This window comes from Cydia amplana, chromosome 14 (assembly GCF_948474715.1).
Source record: "Cydia amplana chromosome 14, ilCydAmpl1.1, whole genome shotgun sequence".
NCBI lineage: Eukaryota > Metazoa > Arthropoda > Insecta > Lepidoptera > Tortricidae > Cydia > Cydia amplana.
This window is the reverse complement of record NC_086082.1, coordinates 338,165-359,893: the sequence shown is the minus strand read 5'-3', so window position 1 is coordinate 359,893 and position 21,729 is coordinate 338,165. Positions and strand designations below refer to the sequence as shown.

The 21,729-nt window shown below is 36.3% G+C and overlaps 1 protein-coding gene across 1 annotated transcript in view; it reads left to right on the top strand.

Moving 5' to 3' along the window:
* Window positions 1–7,526, top strand: part of LOC134653939 (uncharacterized) — a 599,610-nt gene extending 592,084 nt beyond the window's left edge. The window contains 7 exon segments of the mRNA XM_063509308.1: window positions 1,218–1,420; window positions 1,936–2,108; window positions 4,075–4,274; window positions 4,342–4,991; window positions 5,071–6,598; window positions 6,884–6,992; window positions 7,259–7,526. Of these exon segments, the coding sequence (XP_063365378.1) occupies window positions 1,218–1,420; window positions 1,936–2,108; window positions 4,075–4,274; window positions 4,342–4,991; window positions 5,071–6,598; window positions 6,884–6,992; window positions 7,259–7,385 (2,990 nt within the window). The 3' untranslated portion in view covers window positions 7,386–7,526.
* The last annotated feature ends 14,203 nt before the right edge of the window (window positions 7,527–21,729 follow it).

Genomic DNA, 21,729 nt, shown 5'->3' with positions numbered 1-21,729 from the left:
GCGATTACAAAGTTTGATTTGGTTTTAGTTATTCAAGCTTTGGTTTTTAGATTTAATTTGAGGTGACTTCATTTTATAAGTGAAAGCAAACTTATGAAAATTTGAGTAGAAGTAAATGCTTGAACATTTAGAAGTAAATAAATAATTCTTATACGCACCTGGATGGCGATTATAATTGAACAATTTGTTTTAGTTTTGAACTGGTTTCGATACGACTTTGATGATCGTCTTGGTGATTGGCACGCACTACTTGCACTTCAATTCGCAGGTACCAATAAAGTGAGCGGTCTTCAGGGACGTATCGAAATAAGATGAGTCTGACAATGTCCTAACAAGCAATTTAATTACCAGGTGTTCCAGATATTTCTAATCAGCCCCCGTAAATTGTGAAAATATCTTCATATCGTTACCCGCCACGATTGGCGCCTCGTTTTCCTGTCCAGCTAATCGAATCAAATAGAGCCACAGTAATTGGGTTTCCTTCATTGCACACGTCCACATCCCCGATATATCAGGTCAAGCGTCTTTATTCCCCAATCCCAAAACGACTTAACAACATGAAACAATTATTAATCATACGCTCTGCGATTTTGGGGAATTCGAGTGACTGCAATGATTAAACGACGTAAGTGAAAGGGATTTCTTGGATAGATTTGGCTTTTTGGGGGATTGAGGGGGAGGCCTTGAATAAAACAAAATGGAACAGGTTGCCCGAATCTTGTGTGGACGCATTTTTTATATTAACGGTTTGGGGCGAGGGATTTAAGTGACTCTGATTGTGATACAATTATCGAAATTCAGCCATGCACGTTTTTTTTTTATATTTACTTATAGGTATAGCCAAATAGGTACGATTAGGTTTTCAGATGTAATACGAGAAATACGACGCATATCATTAATAAATAACCCACCAAGACAAATTTCTTAATCGTTTTTTTTTGCACAATGGAAAAAGAATCGGAAGGAGATCTGTGTTTAAAATGTTGTATTGAATAATATTTTAACAGTTTTGAACACGATTAATCAATTTATTACGACGATTTTATTAACTGTAGGTACCTGCTATGTGCAGATGTGTCAACATTTCTGTCTCGTTGATAAAGTTCTCGATAATATTTGGGATTATTTTGTCACTTAGAACATTATTTCGCAATTCACAAATCTTTCGTCGGTTTTATTTCTGAAACACTACCTTAAACCTTTATTTGTTGTTCCAGACTGTCTCCACCTGCAACTATACCGCGACCCAAAAGATCGCTTTAAGAAAGGTCAAACAAAGGCTTCGCTGTCGCTGCAGCAGTTCCTGGGCTTCGAGTCAGGCTTCACTCTCGACAAGGAGTCTAACACCATCGCCATCATTTGTCAGGACGTCATCGTGGTGCTGGCCTTTGAGACCAGGGAGAGACTTATTGCTTGGCAGGTAACTAATTAAAGCCAGTATAAATCAGTTCTTCTTCTTCTTATGGTGCCGTCTCCTGCCGGAGGTTGACTATCATTATTTTAATATCAGTATTACTTTTAATGGAGGAACCTAATCTTTCTTTTTTAGTTAAGCGCATCATAAAAGGTTTCTCTAGTAAATTATTCGGCAAATCAATGCGGGATTCATCAATTTCTTACTATCTGGCGATAAACACTTTCTTGAGTCCGACAATAAGAATTTTTTTTATTTTGGCTTATGATTCTATGTTACGAGTTTCTTATTCTCCCATTTATGTCACATACCTGTTTTTGGAGAAAAGCATATGCTTTTCTATTCATATGCTATTTTAAACACAGGCTATATTCGTAGATATTTTTTTATGGCAAACATTGAAACTTACACCAATTTATTCTTTACAATTAAACAAAATCCAAAAAATTAACAAGACGATCTTTTTTTACTACACCATCCATCAAATCGTATCCTCTTGTAAAATGGTTTCCTCTGTTCAGGTGAAAGTGGGCGGTCAGCTGGGCTCCTCCAAAGAATGGCTCGTGATGATTGGAGGAGGATCCCGCAAGCTGCCAGCAGGTCCTGCGAGGTTGCATCTTCAGGGCAGACGGTTTGCCCTGGCTAGTGGGGTCCCTCCACGTCTGCTGGGCCTCTGGGAACTGGCGCATTTGAGGTGAGTCATCATAAGTCAGACTAGAGATGGACTCTTGTATAGTTGTATAAAAGGGTCATTAGGGTTATCAGGTGACTTCACGTAAATAAAAAATATTAAAAAACGACCCCCGGTTGACAAACATAAACCAGTCTCAAACTCAGCAAGCTAATATTTAGTTAACAAAACGTTAGTTTATTACAGACTTCGGTTGTCCAATTAACTAAAACAGTTTAATCGTTAACTGTTTTTATTTTGCACGTTATATTCGATATTGGTTCTCTTTGAATAAAAATTTACATTAAGAATTCATTACTGTTTATTCAAAGATGGAAAATAAAACTCTGACAACCAAACTTGTCGATTCCACTTTTTATCGGCAATATAGTTTAAGACCTAACTTTTTAATGCGGGAACTTCCACTAACAACATTTTTATCCCTCTTTAAAAAACTTGTTCAAACGTGAAACGAGTTTCAAACCTATACTAAATATTTTTACACGCCACAAATTTTAAAAACTATAAATTGAACTAAAGCCATAGGAGTCAGCTTAGAGCCGAATTTGTCACGAAGTAACATTCACGCCAATAAAATTCGCAGCTTCTGCCACCGTACTTTATTATGCGGTTACAACTTTGCATCTCTCCCTCTCCCACCCCCTGCAACTTGCATCCCCCCATCTGCCTCACTCTTGCGGTTTTCAACTCATATGCATCGCTCTAACTGTGAAAGCATTTGGTCGTTTGGATTATAAATTGTTTTATGCAAATGCGTCGAGATAAACATTTTCAAATGGAAATTTTATTTTCTATGACATGTGATACAAGCATATGCATTACAATAGCGTTTGTGGTTAAATTTGGTTTTCAAATGAGAAAAAGAGTTATGATGGTTTAAAATGCTGGGTTCCCATTTTGTAGTATGAATAATAGCTGTAATGTAGGTACTTACGCGGTACCTAAAGGTATTATACGGGATTACGTCGTTTCATTACTCATAAGTAACATAATAATGTAAAGAAAAAAGTTTGTAGAAGTAAAAAACGGCTGGGTAACTGTACCTACCTGTAAAACTTATTTACCCTTACCTACCTTACCTTTTTATTTATTTGCCTTTTATTTTTAAACTTATTTATTTATTTGTTTAATAAGTACCTAGATTAAATTTAACTTGAGTAAAATGCGTAAATAAGTTTTATACAACATTCTGCATTTCCCGCAATAGATATTTCTTTAATCACATCACTATCTAGGCTAAAGTAATTTACGACCAAGATTAAATCAATAAAACTGCGGCTACACTGCATTAATATTAAGCTCAAGATGGCGGCCGCGACAAGATGGCGGCGGGGCCGGAAGTGCGGCCATTAGCAATGCGCCATGCGCCGGAGAGGAGGTTGTAAACTAGGCGCGACCTGGTTGGCAAAGATTTACGAAAATACACACTTAACTTACAGGAAACAGTATCCACGATGGTATCATCGCCAAATTCAACTTAGATTTAAGGAATACTTCCATTTAATAAATATTTCCTTAGTTTTGTTGCTTAGTGCGTAAATGTATCAAACCGTCCATTTTAAAAATATGGTCAATAGTAATAAATGGTCGTATTTTTTTACGTTTCCCGTAGTGCGGTAAAAAGTCTATCCCTGCCTCGATTTTCCGTTAGATTACTATACGGTGGACGGGTTTATAGTCGCAAGATCTTTTATTGTTGTCGTTTATTCACGGGACGCTTTTATTCGTTGTCACTCAACTTGATTCCTCCATTCCTGACTGCTTACTCATGAAACAGTTGTTAGTAATCACAATAACGCATAGGACAGTAGTATGATCAAATCGTAAAACTGAATGTGAAACAAAACCTTAGCTGTAATTGAACTGGACTTTTAATGCAATTAAACAATTAAATAATGATGGAAAATTTATTCTGATGTGAACCGACACATCACACATTTTTTTTTGTCACCTGATTTTCTTTTCCCAGACGCTACGGAGTGGTAGAGGGGCGGTTCTGCTTCGAAGGCGGTTCTCATTGTGGCAAGGGTGAAGGCCTGCACGTCCTCATCACGGACCAAGCTCAGGACATCACCGACGGCTTTGATGCTGCAGCCCATGGGAACCCAAGAGGACCAGCGTCTAGGAAAAGTGGCGGTAAGAAAATATTTTCTTCTAAAAGCTAGGTAGGTATTTGCATAATTCCATAGGTCATAATCATAACTCAGAGAATAATATGAAAGATCGTAAAATAAAGTAGTAAAACGAGATGCTCCCATAACAACATTAACGACTAAATTTATTTTCTTAGGCGCTGACAGGAATCGTCCCGACACCCGACTGTCAGATATAAACGCAGACCAATCAATACCAGACACGGGTCTGTATGAAGAAAATTTCTTCGGAGAGGATTGCGGGGGAGTCTCTCCCTTTTGGCCATCGGACGAAAGGCGAGGATTCGATGACCATGACTGCAAAGGATATGAAGAAAATACAAGGCCTCCGTGGAGCGGGGCTGATCATGTTACCTTAGAAAGATGCAGCAATTGTGTGACTAAGCTGGGCACAATGACTCGATCTTCAACTGTTGCACTTACACCTGGCACACAATTCAATCCGGCTTGGACGATGGAGGCAGTACCAGAAAGCAGCTCTGACAACTCTTCAAATAGTACAGAATATTTGACACCACGAGCAATGAGAAAGAGCTTAGAAGCAAGTCAGAACAAAGAGTGGGCTCCACAAAGGCCACCTAAGCCTGCGAGGCTGGAAGAAATAAAAGCACCAGCTCCTTTACCAGTCACTGCGTGCTCCTGTGCGAGTGACAGAACTACAATGGCCATTGTTAATAATCCAAAAATTGGACCTTATGAAAACTATGACTTTCCTAAAGCTACTCATATTGAGGTAAGTATAGAGTATTCAAGTAATGTAGTTGAAATCATTTTTTATAAAATAAATACTCATTACTTATCATTTGTTACAGGTGGAACCTACGAATGAGTATTACGATACACCAAAAAGGATAAAGAAAGCTCTTGCTGAAGATCTTTTTCAAGTGACCAAGAATTCTGCGCCCGGAAATTTAGTACTAAAGAAAAATTGCGGATGCATTTTGAAATTCGGATCCAAAAAGAAACCGGTTATAGTTGAATGTGATGAAAACATCCAGCCTGTTGAATGTCCCTGTCAAAAAGTAACCAACTGGGCAAATAACTTAATAAATCTTCCTTATTGTAAAAGAAGTGAGAATTATGATAAAGTTAATACAGAAATTCTCACCAGCCAGAAATCAGAGGAAATGGCCCTTTACGCTACTGTGGATGTATCACGTAAAACGAATAGACAAAGTTCAATAGCCGAAAAAGACAGCGTGCATGATTGTAATGAAACACCATTAATGAACTATGAAAACTTAGGGCCAAAAGGAGAAGAATTTGAAGACCCGTACGCCAACTATGAAAATCTTGAATTCGCTTTGTCATTAGAATATTACGAAAATGCTAAAGATTTGTTGAAGAAAGCTGGTGTTACTCAAAAGGAATTAGACGCGTTAAGTGCTAATGTTGATTTTGCAGAAGTCGCGCTTCCACCTAAACCAAAACATTGTGCTAAATGTGGTCACTCAGCAAAACACCAGACTATGAAAAAGAATAAAAGCGACGAATATTTACTTATGGAACCTCCCAAAGATATCAAACGAGACTTATGTCGAACAACAGGGCCAAACCCAGGTTACACTCCAATGTCACCAAATCCTAATTGGTCTCAAAGCCTAAGGCATCCACTGCAAAAACTTAACCGAGTTGAAATTGAAAAATCTTTGAGTATACCAACGCTCAACGGTGGTGCGATTAGGGCACAGAGTTTTGATACAACATTGAGTAATAACAATAAGGAAGCAATACAAAAACGATCCAGCTCAGTAGACTCAGCGAGACTACTAGAAGACCTGAAGGAATTCGATAGTAGTATCGGCAGTCACGCAACATCTTCTTCTTTAGAAACTTTAAGGAACTTAGCAATTGAAAATAGAAGAACATCATCTCCTTGCGACAACGAGAGAGACTGCTGTGATCATGACTGTTGCAAGTTATCTGATTCTGAAAACAAAACATCAGAGGGCAGTTCTAAAGACGCGCCTCATTTGAGGAACAAACACATGGACAATGCCCAAATTAAAAGATCTTCAAGCGTTCCGTGCAAGTCCGGAGGTAACAGGGACTCATCGAGTTCAAATGATTCAGGAGTCTCAAGTTGCTCGATGAAACATGGCCCTGAATTCAATGAATTTGAGACGCCACTGACTTCAGGGCATTCTAGATATCAGTACATGGCGCAGAGGAGAATGAGAGGGAATGCTACAGGTTGCATACATTCCTCTTTGCCCAGAAAGTCAAAGTCATCAGATCCGCTAAGAGACAGAACAATGCAGATATATAAAGCTAATGTGCCGGCTAAATCTTCTTCGGCAGAAGCAGAAGTGCCGGTGCTTCCTCCAAAACAATTTAAAGGTGCGTTTTATATTAGGTTTATTATTCTCATAGGTACCTACCAGTTTTGTGTACTTATATTCTTGTAAGGATTTACTAAAGTCTATTTTTTTATTCGGTAGACTAAAATGACATTTCATAGTATGAAATGACATTTTATGTTCATACTATGAACTGTCATTTCAGTCTACCGAATAAAAAAATAGACTTTAGATATAGACTTTTTTTTGTATGCAATAAGTACAAGCCCCATTAGTTGATGGTATTCTTGGGCGATATCATGTTAATATCTGTTATTATTTTCAGGAGTTATGGACACACATAGCACATCAAGTGGAACGTCTGACATGTCAGATTATATCGAAACACTTTCACTTACGTCGTCGCATTCATCTTCAGATAACCCTAACTTGAGGTAGGAATACATCAATTTTTTTTTATTAATAACTTATAGTACGGAACAAAAGTGAAGTAGCTGCCAAGTTGTTCGCATTGACGATTGACAGCGCATTTCGTTTCGATAACATGAGCGTGATAAGTGAAAAATTTGTGATATTTCTTCGACGTTTTAGTTTCCCAAAACCCCCTTTTAAAAATTCTTATATTAATACATATATAAAGAGTTTCCATATTTTTTTAATACCTGTATAACCTACCTTCAAAGTCTCTAATCATACGCAGGTTGGCTCGGCAGCCTACAACAACGCTTCGACCTCGTTCCGGCAAGGAATACCACAACCTGGACCCCATCATCACCTCCATGTACAAGAGCGGCAAGGAACTATCCAACTACACTAACTTACCCTAGACGGTGAAAGAAGCAAAATAAACCAAGAGTTATAAAGTAAATCAGTTTTGTAAACTGACGCCCATTTTCGTTGAGTTTCGTTTTCGTGGAATTGTTACCAAGGTTTAATACATTAAATGGAATGATCTTTTGACAGACGAAGAATTAATGCAACGATTCAATTCCATGCAATTAGATGTTTGTTGTACATTCAGGTATTTAGAGACGAACAATATTTCATTATCAACACATTTATTTTACTGTGACTGTTAGGAGATCTTTTAAATTTATTTAAATTATCAATAGGAATATGATTTGTTGGTTCTCTTTTATTTGTGTCGTAGTTTTTGTTGATTGTAGTTTTATATTAAAATCCAGTGAAATTTCCTAGTCATACGAATAAAGGACGAGAGAGATGTAAAAATTAAAGAAACAGATATATTTAATAAAATAAATAAATATATTGGAAAGGTAAACGTAGTCACTAAGCTAGATTACATTCACAATGCGGTAAAATTAGTATTCTTTTATTGTAACTGATGAATTATCAGACCATGAAATAACAAAGAATTAGAAACCTGGATTGTTTAAGAAATATAGCTCATGTTACGTTTGCAATTTATTGAACACAAAAGACTGATTTTTATTAAACATTTTTACAATTATGTTACTTTATTTCACACGCGAATCTGGTCAGAGATTGTATGATATAGGTATTTATTTAAGTATTAGATGGTTGTATAGATGTAAAAATAGGGTATTATTAAAAACAACGATTACCGGCAGTACGAGTAGTGGTAGATGTAAAAACACATTTTATACGACAATTTTCTTACAATATTTATCCTTGTAAAATATATCCTTCGCAAAATATACTACTCAACATAGTCCTACTGACATAATATTTATTTGTGTCCTTCATTATCAAAAATGTACTTAATGATTATTGACGTCGAAAGGTTTGAGATTTATGAAATAATTGTGGTAACTCTAAATTTACCCAATACTCTTGGTTTCAATAATAAGTGTATGGTCTTTGTTAAGTGAAACATTATCACAAACCTGGCATCGAAGGCATTCAGAAAATAAAATTATTCTTTAATAGGTATTTTATTAATACGCGTGTAAAATTTATTCCGGGAATTGTTCAAACTTACTTAAGCCCAAAAATAATTATGTTTACAAAAATTGTACTGCGGCATTTATTGTTGATAATGATTACCAACAGGTATTTTACAAACTTTTAATTTACAAGCTTATTTTTTTTACAAACTAGGTATCAAAACTAAAGGAGATTTATTGAATACATGTTTTAATGACTGTAGTTTTAATTTGTTGAAAGACGTGAGTAATTTTGGCCATCCTATAATCATTGAAGCTCACTCCTAACTACAAAATACAACTGAGGATAAATGATTAATTAATTTCAATTTTCTTCTGAATGCTTTTGATGGAATAAATCAACATAATCAATCAGAATAATTTTGCTCAAATAAGGCATTATAAAGGCAAGGGACGATAAGTGCAATATCAAACATAGTAATAGTAAATTTTACACCTATTTACTTTCAGTAGTGCATTCGCTAGTTCGTTTATATACCTACCGGTACTGTATTCTCTATGTATACCTATCTATACATAATAAACTATTATAGAGATTTGTATAACTGTATTTTTATTTTGTCCTCAAAAATCAGCACGTTCAGCACTAAAATAGTTAGGCTGCCTGTCCACTGAGGTGTCCAACGTTTTTAACAGATTTGAAAATAATGAATATGGAAATAAGATAATAATTCATAGGTATCGAAAATTACAGCGAAACCTGGCGATTTTATTTATTTTTCTATATCTATAAAATATTATGACACGAATTTTACTTACAAGAAATAATATATTATTCAACGCCATACTCTGTCAAAAAATTACATTTAAAGTTAGATAAATCCCTTTGAACCTTAATCAACCCTAACCTTATACCTTAACCATGTACGGACCCTAGGGACATATCTAGGTAGTCTGAACACGTTCGGATCTAGACTTAATTGGATGCGAGTTAGGCTAATAAACAATGAGTTGAGCTAACAGACATGTCTAACGTTAGCTGGGGTTAACTAATAGTAACAATATTAGCAAAGACTAGTTTATAATAAAAACATCTGCAGACAGTATTCACCTAGGGAACAAATAAAATTAATAAGTACCTACCTATTTTAGTTTGTGCCTTACAGAATGCAATTTTTTACCAAAATGCAGCTATAAATGTGTGTGTATGTGTGTGTGTGTGTGTGTGTGTGTGTGTGTGTGTGTGTGTGTGTGTGTGTCTTGTTTTCCACTTGAGATATGAAGACTGCTCAAAGAGGTGTTAGAGATGAGAGGAGTTTCATATCGGACAAATTAAAAGGGTTTATTTTAATGACAGAGATTCGTTAATTGAATATTTTGCATAACAATTTCCGATTAAATAGTACCTACACAAACTACCAGTGGAAACGATTTCAGTGTGAATGTTATTTATATTCAACTTATTGTATCTTTATCTTGAGTTTCAAATAGTTTTGTTACCTGATTGTTAAAACTGGATTTAAGAAATGTCAAACTATGGGTCTGTGTAGTTGATAAGTTGCGCGTGGTGATGTCCACAACAAAACAATAAGCGCGACATTTCCTAGCATTGATAGTCTTTATTATTTACTGATCTCTCTTATTATTGACGACGTCACAGGTCAAAGGAGAGTGCTGTGAACGACAGTTACGTCACGGATGTGTATAGTCAGCAAATTACAAAACTGGGTCTTTTTGAATCTTGTCAATGTGATATATTAGCATGAAATATAACAATTACATCTAATTGTATTCGATTTTAACGACCTGTACAATAAACAATAATAAACGAACCCAATCTTAAAAGATGTGAAGATTTGCGGCGCGATTCGGGAAATGACTTAGTGATTCACTAGATATGAAATAGTAAACGCCCCGGAACGTCACAACGTTCCACGTCACAAGGTACCTTATGGCGGCTGGGGCTTACGCTATTACTAACGCCGCTCCAATATTCAGCCGGGGCAATGGTACCTTTTGTCTAGGAACATCACATATCTTTACTATTTCATATCTAGTGAATCTCTTATTAATTTTCCGAATCGCGCCGATATTATTATGTGAAAGTAGTGCACAGCTTTGTAAATGGTCACTAACGACGCGCACGTGGCACCTCTGAAGTTGCAGGCATACACGCGTTATCTATTTTTTTTTTGTTTTATATAATCATATGAAAAAATGAGTCCCATCTTCACTATCTTTTAGGAGCCACAGAGTTGAGTAGAGTTGGGACCGGAGGTGGTTTTTGACATTCATAAGTGCATTGCCTGTATGCCTTAATTGAATAAATAAAGACTTTCACTTCCCTTTCCTCTGGTTCACTAGACTTTTATCTTATTATTACTTAAATGTGAATATTATTCCGCTCCTAACGTTTTCCTCTTCCCAAACTCTATGTCAAATCTACCAACTGATCTTCTTTCATTACCTACCTCATGTTCAGCAGAAAACAAGATAAGCTTAAAGAGCAAAGGGAACTTCATTGAATTCATTCCCAATCCTCGCTGTAACTAAGTATCAATTAGCTTCGAGAGCTCTCTAATGTTCTCGGTTCTCGAGCGTTCTCCTCTATAGTTGCAGAGTAGTGCAATATATAAAGTATTCTATCTTCATTGTGCTTGAGTTTCAACGAAAAACTTTAATAACCAAAAAATTTAGAAGCCAATCCTTAGGAATGTTACCTATGCGTAACGTTTGACGTTTAATAAATATCGTCATTTTGGATGCAACTAGCTAGCCTAGCCAAGATGACAATCGCTTTGGCTTCGACAGCGAAACGTTTTTTTGTCTCTCTATCACTCTTTCTTATTAGTGCGACAGTGACAGTTGCGTATCGTTCGCTACGGAGCGTTAGCGACTGGCATGTTGTCTACGGGACCAGAATAATGCTAAGACGGGTGTGAATAGGTTACTGCAGTTTTCTGTTATACTATGTCAATAGTTCATAGTTCTCGATTACGCTTATTAGCAGCCGTTTGATTATGGAATTGGAATCGTCGATTACTGTGAGGGAGCGCGGGTCAGCGCCGGTTATCTGCGAGTGAAGTTTATCAATTGACCCAATTTGGGATCATTTAGGAGGATTTATGGGCTGGTTCGGCAAGTTTATAGCTATCATAGAAATTATCTTTGGTTATCTTACATAAATAAAGTAGGTACAGTCAGCAACGCACGGTGTTGCGGGTGTCCATACTGTCCATGAGCGACGGTAATCGCATACCATCAGGCAATAGGGAGTACTTAATACTGCAATGTTTTGCCGCCATAGTGCAGCACTAGCGCCTTTAGTAAACCATCAGAGTAACTTATACATACATTTTGACAAGTTTTCACAGAAAATCTAATATGAAAATTATCTGCCACCTGGAATACTTTCCAACTAGAGATAATTTATACACAAAGGAGAAAATAATGAAATCATATTTTTTCAACTAATGGTGATTTGGGTACGGAACCCTAAAGGTTCCGTACCCAAAGGGTAAAAACGGGACCCTATTACTAAGACTCCGCTGTCCGTCCGTCCGTCCGTCCGTCTGTCACCAGGCTGTATCTCACGAACCGTGATAGCTAGACAGTTGAAATTTTCACAGATGATGTATTTCTGTTGCCGCTATAACAACAAATACTAAAAACGGAATAAAATAAAGATTTAAGTGGGGCTCCCATACAAGAAACGTGATTATTGGCCGAAGTTAAGCAACGTCGGGCGGGGACAGTACTTGGATGGGTGACCATTTTTTTCTTGTTTTGCTCTATTTTTTGTTGATGGTGCGGAACCCTCCGTGCGCGAGTCCGACTCGCACTTGGCCGGTTTTTTTTTTCTCTTTTTCTCGTCACTAAATCAGAAGATAGTTAGAAAACCGAGATATGATAAATATTTTACTTATTGTTTGAAGATTTATTAGTATTTTCGTTTCATTTTAAACATAATAAGTAAACGTACTGGTGCTCGACGCGGTCCCAGTACATGTCATCTTGAAACTTAAGTCAATAGATGTGACAGTAGGGTGTCTCATCTATTCGGCATTCGCATGTCGAGCACTAGTACGTTTACCTTAACATTGCAATTACTTACTTATTTATTCAATAATGCAAGTAAAAAAACTTGTATTACTGTTTGACTAAAAAATATACTGCAAAAAGCATAATTTTCGTTAACAAGTTCGTAAACATTATTATATTATCTCACTGACACCTTGAAGACAGACTTTTGATCTCAAGTGACACAATTTACGAAAATTTTAGCAGAAACGTCTGCTAACGATATTGTATATTTTATTCATAAGCAAAAATGGAAATATGAGCCTCTCTGGAGACGATAAAACGATTGGGTAATTTAAACTTTTTTTTTAATAATGTTTAAGGTCAGAGTGACCTAGTTGACCTGCAGCTTATTGTGAAGCATTCTGACTGTTGTCCGTTTGTGTAGTCTGATGGGATTTAATTTCAAAGACAATTTGTGATACTGAGGGGCTACCGCGAAAACCGAAATTCGCAAATTGCGGGGATCTTTCTCTTTTACTCCAATGAAGGCGTAATGAGAGTGACAGAGAAAAACGCCCGCAATTTGCGAACTTCGATTTTTGCGGTTATACTGCTGTGAATTGAATGAAGTGTTTATACTTTTAACGTTTAAAATTTACTTTGTATGATTAGTATGATTGCCCTGACACGTATTATTATTGCTAATTAAACGTTTATGTACCTATCAAAGCCAAAAGATAATATTTTGAAGGATTTTTTTTTCAGTCTGGCTATACTTCGTATAAAATACTGGTGGTTTAATACCTACATTACATTTTAGATACCTACTTAAATTCTTATTTTTAGCCAGGTCTATAATTTGAAAGATTTCCTGTTATTTAAATATCAAAAGTGCGACTAAAATCGGAATGATGACAAATCGTCGGTGCGAATAAAAAAAATTCCATGAATTTTTAGCTACTTTACAGGAGACAAAAAAAAAATGTTTATTTTCCTGTTTGTAATATATTTGTTGCACCTGTATTTTTTTCTGGTAGATCAATAGTTTTTACATGATACTTATGCAGAAAATAAACAGTTTTTTTCGTAAATTTTTACAATATAAATTATTTTAACCAGAATTTTGCTACGTAGCGAGTTAAATTTGGTTCACTTAAAATCGTCATGTGTAAAGTTTACACATAGCGATTTGTTGCCAAAGTAACGTAGCACGAGAAATGATACATAGCGGATTTTAGGGTCAATAAATCGCCATGTGCAACATTATCGCCATCACCCTCCACGGAAAACAAGGCATTTAATTTCGTTATGTGCAAAAAAAATCACATTAGCTATTTTTTTGTACAAATTTTGTTAATTATTTTCAAAACTAATATAGATATAAAAAAATATTGGTATAGGTCGACGGGAATTTGAAAAAGGAATTAAAATATGCCATAATCAAAAATCCTAATAAAACACATAGCGATTTTTTTATTCGCACCGACGAAATGTCGGAATAATCATCTGTGAACACCTGTGATCATCTGTGATTATTTCATCTCAGAAAGAAAGCGCCGCACTAGCTTTATAAAGCTAATAGAATCCCTTATAATTTTACTTCTAACAAAGAGTTCATTAGTTGTTCCATGATTCTATTAAGAGGACATAAATTCTACAAGAAAGTCCGAAGCAAACCGACAGTACTTACAGCGAGCATTAGATTCTAAGCTCTTCCTTTACAGTGACAGAGCTGTCTCTATTCGCTGTGAATCCAGCAGGGCTTCTCAATGCATACCGATCTTATCGCCTCGAGAAAACCAGTACCACCGTGAACTCTAAGGTCCCTTACAAACAAGTATGTGAATTTGAAGATCGTATTTATTGTGATTCGGTTACAGCGACATAAATCATCATAATATATTTTTCCATGATATAGGAGACAGACGAGCAGACAAATCACCACGGGGGCGCCGGCATCTAAAATGACAATTATTCGCAGAGAAACGCAACGTTATCCGTTTCCATCGCACTAATATGGAAGATTGACATCTTGGCTAGGCCTCCTGATGGTAAACAATTACCGCTGCCCATGGACACCTGTAACATCAGAGGGGTTGCAAGGAGCATTACTGGCCTTCAAGATGGGCGTACGTTCTTCTTCAACGTTTGAAGGTCGTATCGGTCCGGAAATACTGCGGACGATAGTTCATTCCACAATTTAGCAGCGTGAGGCAGGAAGTTTCTGAAACGCCGGTTAAGGACTGTTGATAGAATAGATCACTATGCCCCGCCTGACTTGAGTTTCCTCTCTCAAGCTTTGGGAATATAAGGCCCCATCTAGTACAAATGCATGCACCCCGCCTTTCCCGTGCTTGCGCAATCGCCTTCCCAATAGTCGTGTGTCGCGGTTAATTGGCCTAATTTCTTACTTTCAAGGAAGATAACAAGTTTTAGAACAAAGCAGTTTCAATAATTTTTAGAATACACTTGGCTATTGTACGATTATATTAAGAAAGAAAGCATCTGCCCGCAACTTCGCCTGGGTGGAATGAAGATGATCATTTATAAAAACTATTCCATGTCTAGCTTAAACTTCATCTATGTAAATCAGTTCAACGGTTTAAGCGTGAAGATGAAGAAACACAAGAAACACACAGACAAACAGACGAAATTACTTTCGCATGTATGAATAGAGGGATCAAATTACATTGGAATGGCAACTACCTACAGCAGCATTACTGTTGCAACATGCTGCCATTATCCCGTGTATAGGCATGATATCATTTCAAATGAATATCGAATTAAAGTGACACCCTCTTACTAGCACGCAAGCAAACCCGCGGGCAATGCAATTAATTAGCAAACCGCGCACAATCTTGTTACGGGAATCGATAGTAATTCGATCGCGGTGTTTGCGTGTCGGCTTCACCCTCCCCCGGTGCCAAGTGTTAACACGATAAGGCGGTTTTTGTCATCTCGTCTTCCTGTTGATTTTAAATGTTTTAAACTTAAATAAATGTCATATACTAATATACTAAGAAAAAGTGACCAAGGCCTCCAGTGCCCCAGGCTGGAAACGAACCAGCGTCCTCTGCTATCGCGGCAGGTGCCTGTGCCATTCGGCCACCGGGCCACAGCGGCATAGGTCGAATTTTTCCAAGTATATGCACTTCTTACTGAAGGCTTATTAATATATTACTGTTATAAGTATTATTGCTGTTAGTCTAAGTTTCGTGACGCATTGGTTTAGCTGTAAAGTCATGTAAACATGGTTATCAATAAAATAAAATAAAAATAAAATAATATATTTTTTGAAAATGATTTAATTTGTTCTAGTTACATTTAAATGTTTTGTTATATTTAAAATAATTTATATTTCAAATACAAAAAATAGGATAGTTACAAGAAATTAGATTGCAAGAAATATGTGCATTGAAATGAACATTTGAGTCATACGAGGCTAGACCTGTGGTATGACCTAGGTCCTGGGTGGTCGCAATAAGTCTGGTCCACCGAAGCGTTTGACTCGGTGGCAAGAATATATGACCGACTTCCGACTACCCTTTGTGCTCTACTCCGGTAGCTTTCAGCGATTTGCATTCTTTGATTTATTGCGCTATGCTGCGGGATGCAATTGAAATTACGGGGTATGAAATGCAATTTAAATTATAATTGTTATCTGCTTTTAATTTTATTGCTTTAAATCTCTAGTAACATTTGTAACAACTTTTTTGGAAGCATTATTGCGTCATTTCAACGAGGCGAGGTTTTTGTTGCTGCGCCTTCGTTCAGTCCGGTTGAGAAAATGGTTAAGAGCCAATGAACCTAACCGCCGCCGTACAATAGAAGTTACGATCTCATTTTTAAAATGACATTCTGAAACAACAATACGCTGTTGTACAATCAGCAGCAGAAGTTGCTAAGCGGGGTAGGTGTTCAAAATAATCTTGACGCGACTTTATTGTTACGAGAATAAGAGTGTGTCAAGGTAATTTTGAAAACCTCGCCCTCTTAGCTACTTCTGCTGTTGACTGTATATAAAAGTTTAAAAATCAAATCAAATCAAATATCATTTATTGTCAGGCAACTAAGGCCCATAGATACATACCTTAGACACTAACATACATACAATAATAAAAATCTTACAAGCTAAAAATTATTTTTAAATATGACTGTGTAAGATGTCCCCCGATACTTATTTATTTATTTATAACGTTCGAATAAGCCTCCTTAAATATACGGGTAGAGGTCTCCAAGCTACTTATCAAGCAGTTCGCGTCTAAACTTAGTTTGGACAAAGATTGAAGCGACGGAGACCTAAGTTAAGTTTATATAAAACTAGAATTTACTTGGCAACTTGTAAAAGGAATGAGGATGGAAAAGAAAGGCAGCAAAGAGAAGTACATAAGTTCACTTTGTAGTTCTAAATATCATTTTGTAAAAGACGTGTAAGTAAGAAAAATATTCGTAACAATTCTTTATCAATTTAGTTTTTGCCACTCGTTTATTATTATTAAAAACCGCTCAGTAGTTTTGATTTGACACTCACTAACCACGTTGTACCTACCTACAGTAAAAGCACATTATACGAACACAAATTCCGACAAATTCAGTGTAAATACTACTTAAATAGTATAAAATAAAATTAAATAATATAACATACACTTTAGTTCGTTGTTTTCAAAAGCCAATCTGACATTTGAATAACTATTCCATTCAAACTGTAGGTCACCTTCGTCAAACTAAACTTTACCTATTAATACCTTTAACATAAACTCATCGAAAGTAAGGTAAATAAAATGTCCATTATTCATTCAAACCCTCTACAGTCAACAATTTCCATTAAAAAGTCGATTTTACTAAGCAACAAGTAGCTCTCGGGGCATATTTGAAGGCAATCAGCAATTCAAAACGACTGGGTCGGACATTGGGCAGCGTACCCTATTACTCTTACCACAACTACCAATCTCCCAGCATATTTTACGATAGAATTAACATTTATCGTACCATTGCGGGTTTTGTAGGTGTATAATTTTGATGTGGTAGTCACAGAGGAGCAATGGATAGTGTATGAGGATTATTTTTGGTAGCTGGTTGGAAATTTTTGTAAACGCCTCGTGGGCATTAGATCCCTGTGTGGTGGAAGGCATTAAAATTCATTTTTGCCAAATGTCACATTACGTGGTAATTCCTTGGGGATGGAGGGACGCATTTTTGTTTGAAATTTCGTTTGTTAAGGATAAATTGGATATTGTGGCCGAAAGATTCAGTGACATATTAGTATGAGGAACAAATTGGATGGATGGGGTGGATGTTGGTTTTAATTTGAAGCGTTTAACCTAATTCTTACAGTTTTTGTTCGTATCCACGCGCTTTATTATAGACTGCTTTTCTTGTCGTGGAAATTTCGTTCAAATAATTAGTAGCCGATCTTTCTTAAAACTCCGAATATAAAGTTATGATAAGATTATGTTAAACATCTCACCTAATTATGTTTTTCAGCTACATCTTTATTAATAGATGAACTAAATTCTAGGCATTTTATTGTAGCTTTCATAAAAATGTTAGTAGGTACCTATATGAAACCGTATAATTGTAAGTGATCGCACAAATTTTTCGGTTACAAGGTTTAGAATTATGGTCGCTGAGTTTTTGTCACGGGCATACAAAAGTGAGAAGTGGTATTTTTTATGATAATAATTTATGACGTAAACGGACAGACAAATCGCCTGATGGACTTCTGCAACACCAGAGGGATTGCAAGGCCGTTGCCGGCCTTTAAGACAAGAGTACGCTCTTTTTCATGAAGGTTTGAAGGACACGGTTTAAAAATCTGCTTAGCGACAGTTAATTCCACACTAAGTACCTATAGCTACGTGCCACAAAGTTTTGGAGAAACACACAGTTGAAAACTACCAAAATATACAGATTTAGGGTTGGTTGCACCTAGGGTTTGCAATCCGGATCCGGAATGTATGAAATTATCCGGATCTGGACCCGGATCCGCGGATCTTCCTATACATTTCGGATCCGTCGTGCAAACCCTAGTTGCACCAAACTGAAAGAGTTCGCTAAATTTTATTGTATGGAAAGTTTCATAGTAAACCGCCGCGGCGCGCCGGGTGACGTTGATCAGTCTGTCAAGTGCGGATGGTGCAACTGGCACTTATTTGATAGATTTCAATTTTATTAACGGCAGAGCCATGGGAGTACTTGAAGTCTTGTTAAGGTTTACTTGACTGACTGTTCCAGTAAGTATCTACAGTATCTCCACGACTAAGATGCGACGCTGATTAATGGTCCCGCCAACGATTCTATCTGCACTTAGCGGAAATGTATTATTTACCGCGACAATGCCAGATATAAAGATTTTCCTCACTAATGGCCTGAGAAGAGTATTTTTTTCCTCTTCCGAAGCATGGAAAAATTGTAAGTTTCAGGAGTACGTTGCTCCCTAAAATCTAGTTTTAGTATCATCGGACGGCGGAGGTAAATACCTACGCGATTAAGTCCCATTTTACAATTTAATAATCGCTAGAGTTCTTTAAGCGATTGTAATAACACTTCTGAAATGGAAAAGAAGTAAAAGAAAATGGCGTCAGTAATCCTGAAGACTCAGAAATAAACTCGGGCTTGAAGTGAGAACTTGTTGGAAAATATTATAATTGAGGTTGTAAAAAGTTTATGTTAAGGTGAGTCATTCCAGTATTTTTTTAAATCTTTTGAGCGAAAGTTGTTTTATCAGGTCTCAAGATTGCTATCCATATTTTTTTGAAAAAGCGCAGTGATATTTCAAATATTCTGGCGACAGAACCCATTTTACCGACAGAATGGGTATAGATAATTATTCACACCCCTATCCTGGCAGCCTATTATGGATAGCTTTATCCATCTTTATCCACGTGATAAAATAACTGTCACTGTTTAACACCGTGGGAAAGAAAGTGACGGACACCGTTTTATCACGCTGTCACGTAGACAAGAACGACCATCATATCCGTACTGGAGGCCTAGCCATGATAAAAATCGTTCGCAGAGAAATGAAATGAAATGAACGAGTCTCTACCTATCGCACATACTGTAGATGGTATGTATGTAAGCGTACGTAAGGTACAAATCATTTCCTTAAATTTTGGTTACATCGTTGTACTACCGTTGAATCGTCAAAGTATGTTTATACCTCTTGCCTTGAAAACCTCGCAACGTTACAATATTCCACTTTTAGAACCACTCTCTCTGTCGTAACTCAATCTGTATTTTAGAATGCTTCGCTTACTCGGATATCAATATTAGCACGAGGATTTAAACATCAAATATGTCCCCTTGAAATAAAAATAGCAACTAGCACTGGCACCTTTGTATATTTTTTTATTATTATTACATGGAAAATCAACAGCGCCACATATATCCAGAAATTACAATAGAATCACAAAGCCAATTATAGGTTCTCACTTATAGAAATACAATACAAATACAAATTTTAGAAGAAAACATAATTTATTGAATTACTCATTTGTTTGTCCAGGAATGAATGATGACTGACAATAAAGTTTCACACAGTTGTAGAAAACTTGGTATGACAGAAGTGTAATTTATTACAATAGCACTTAATTTACAAACAGAAATGTATTCAGTTTTCATTAGTTACTAGAAACCTCCATTAATCATCGCGAGAGCACACAGTGTAATTGTTATGTAAGTACGTTGTTATGTATGTACTTACGTACGGTAAAAAAATGTGTACCGTCATAAGGTCACACTAGTCAGTTACAGGGTACGAACTACGAATTCAAATAATTAACAATCATCATGGGATAACAGAAATCAAATTCCTTGACTGGAATTTTATAATATTATATTATCAAATCGACTGTAACGATTATGTGCAAAGTGAAACTGTATTAGATGATAGCGCTCATAGTGGTAAAAAAAGGAAATTTCGTGATTAATGTGGCATATACATATTTGCCAGACGGGCACCACGGATAGTAGTATCTACACATAGGTAAATTAGGTAATCAAAACTGCACATGAATTTAACTTTTAGCATTTTCGTATGTACATAAATGCTAAAAGTCTATGAGTAATTTTTGGCTAGGGGACGGTACTGCTTAATTGAATTCTACTTATATTGTGCCATCAGTTCGTTGCTCTGAAAAGTTGGCAAAGCACTTTTTCAGAACTAGATCTAAGTGATATATTTAAAAGACTTTTCTGTTTATTTGATTCAAAGTCTGACTGTAACAGAATTGTTATTTTATTGGTTTAACTCAAGAATATCTTAGATTATTAGATTTGCTTTGAGAATTGAAATTATCCTTTCTTTTTAGATATTCCACAAATTCGGTAATAAGTAACTTTCCTTTGTTTAATTTCTTCATCGTCTTTTTTGTTTTAGATTTTAAGAATTGTACATGAAGTGCATTTGTAATAATTTAGTAATATTTTCATACTAAGTAGGTAATGGCTACTAAGTAGGTAAAATATTAGTACTAAAAATCTGAACTTAGTATAACACACATAATAACTAATTTTGTAGGTAAAATTAACAAATCAATTAAATTTTATCCGTAGATATTAAATATAGAAACGAAAAAAACTACACTAACAAAACCTTCATAATTCAACAGCCGTGAAGTTGGCTTACAAAAGCTATAAACCAATCTTTAGTGCCTTTAATACCTCATTTGCCCCACAATACACCGCCATACTCCGAACCGAACCGCGCTCAAGCCAAACCCTCGATAAGCCCTATTTCCTTTTTCCCCAATTCACCTGATCATATTGATCGCTACGATATGTAAATTCTGTAGAAGCCCGATTGGCATTGCGGGGCCTTTAGGCCCCTAGGGGCCTAAGGGGGACAAGCTAGTAACTCGATAAATCAATCCATTTTTGTTGGTTTTGTTTGCGCGGTATTTTTATTGTAGAGGTGACGATTTGTTTCGTGTTTGTTTTGACTTATGTGTTTTGCTAGAAACGATTTGTTATAACTTCATGACGTGAGCGCTTGTCTTGGAAAAGTGTGATTTTTCAAGTTATGCGCAAATTGTAAGATACTGCCGTATTCGAACTTCAAGATATTCACAAGAGACGACACGTACTAGATCCATTCTAGATACGTTATAGTTTAGATTTCAACTAGTTCTCTTTTGCAGCGCAATTCGGGCAACCAATGTCACTTTTACGATAGATCGTGTTAGATATCTATTAGATGTGAATTAGATCTCTAAGTAATATCTTGTGGAAATCGTTCAAGAGTATCTCCAGAATCGCGGAAATGTCAAATTTGACAGGT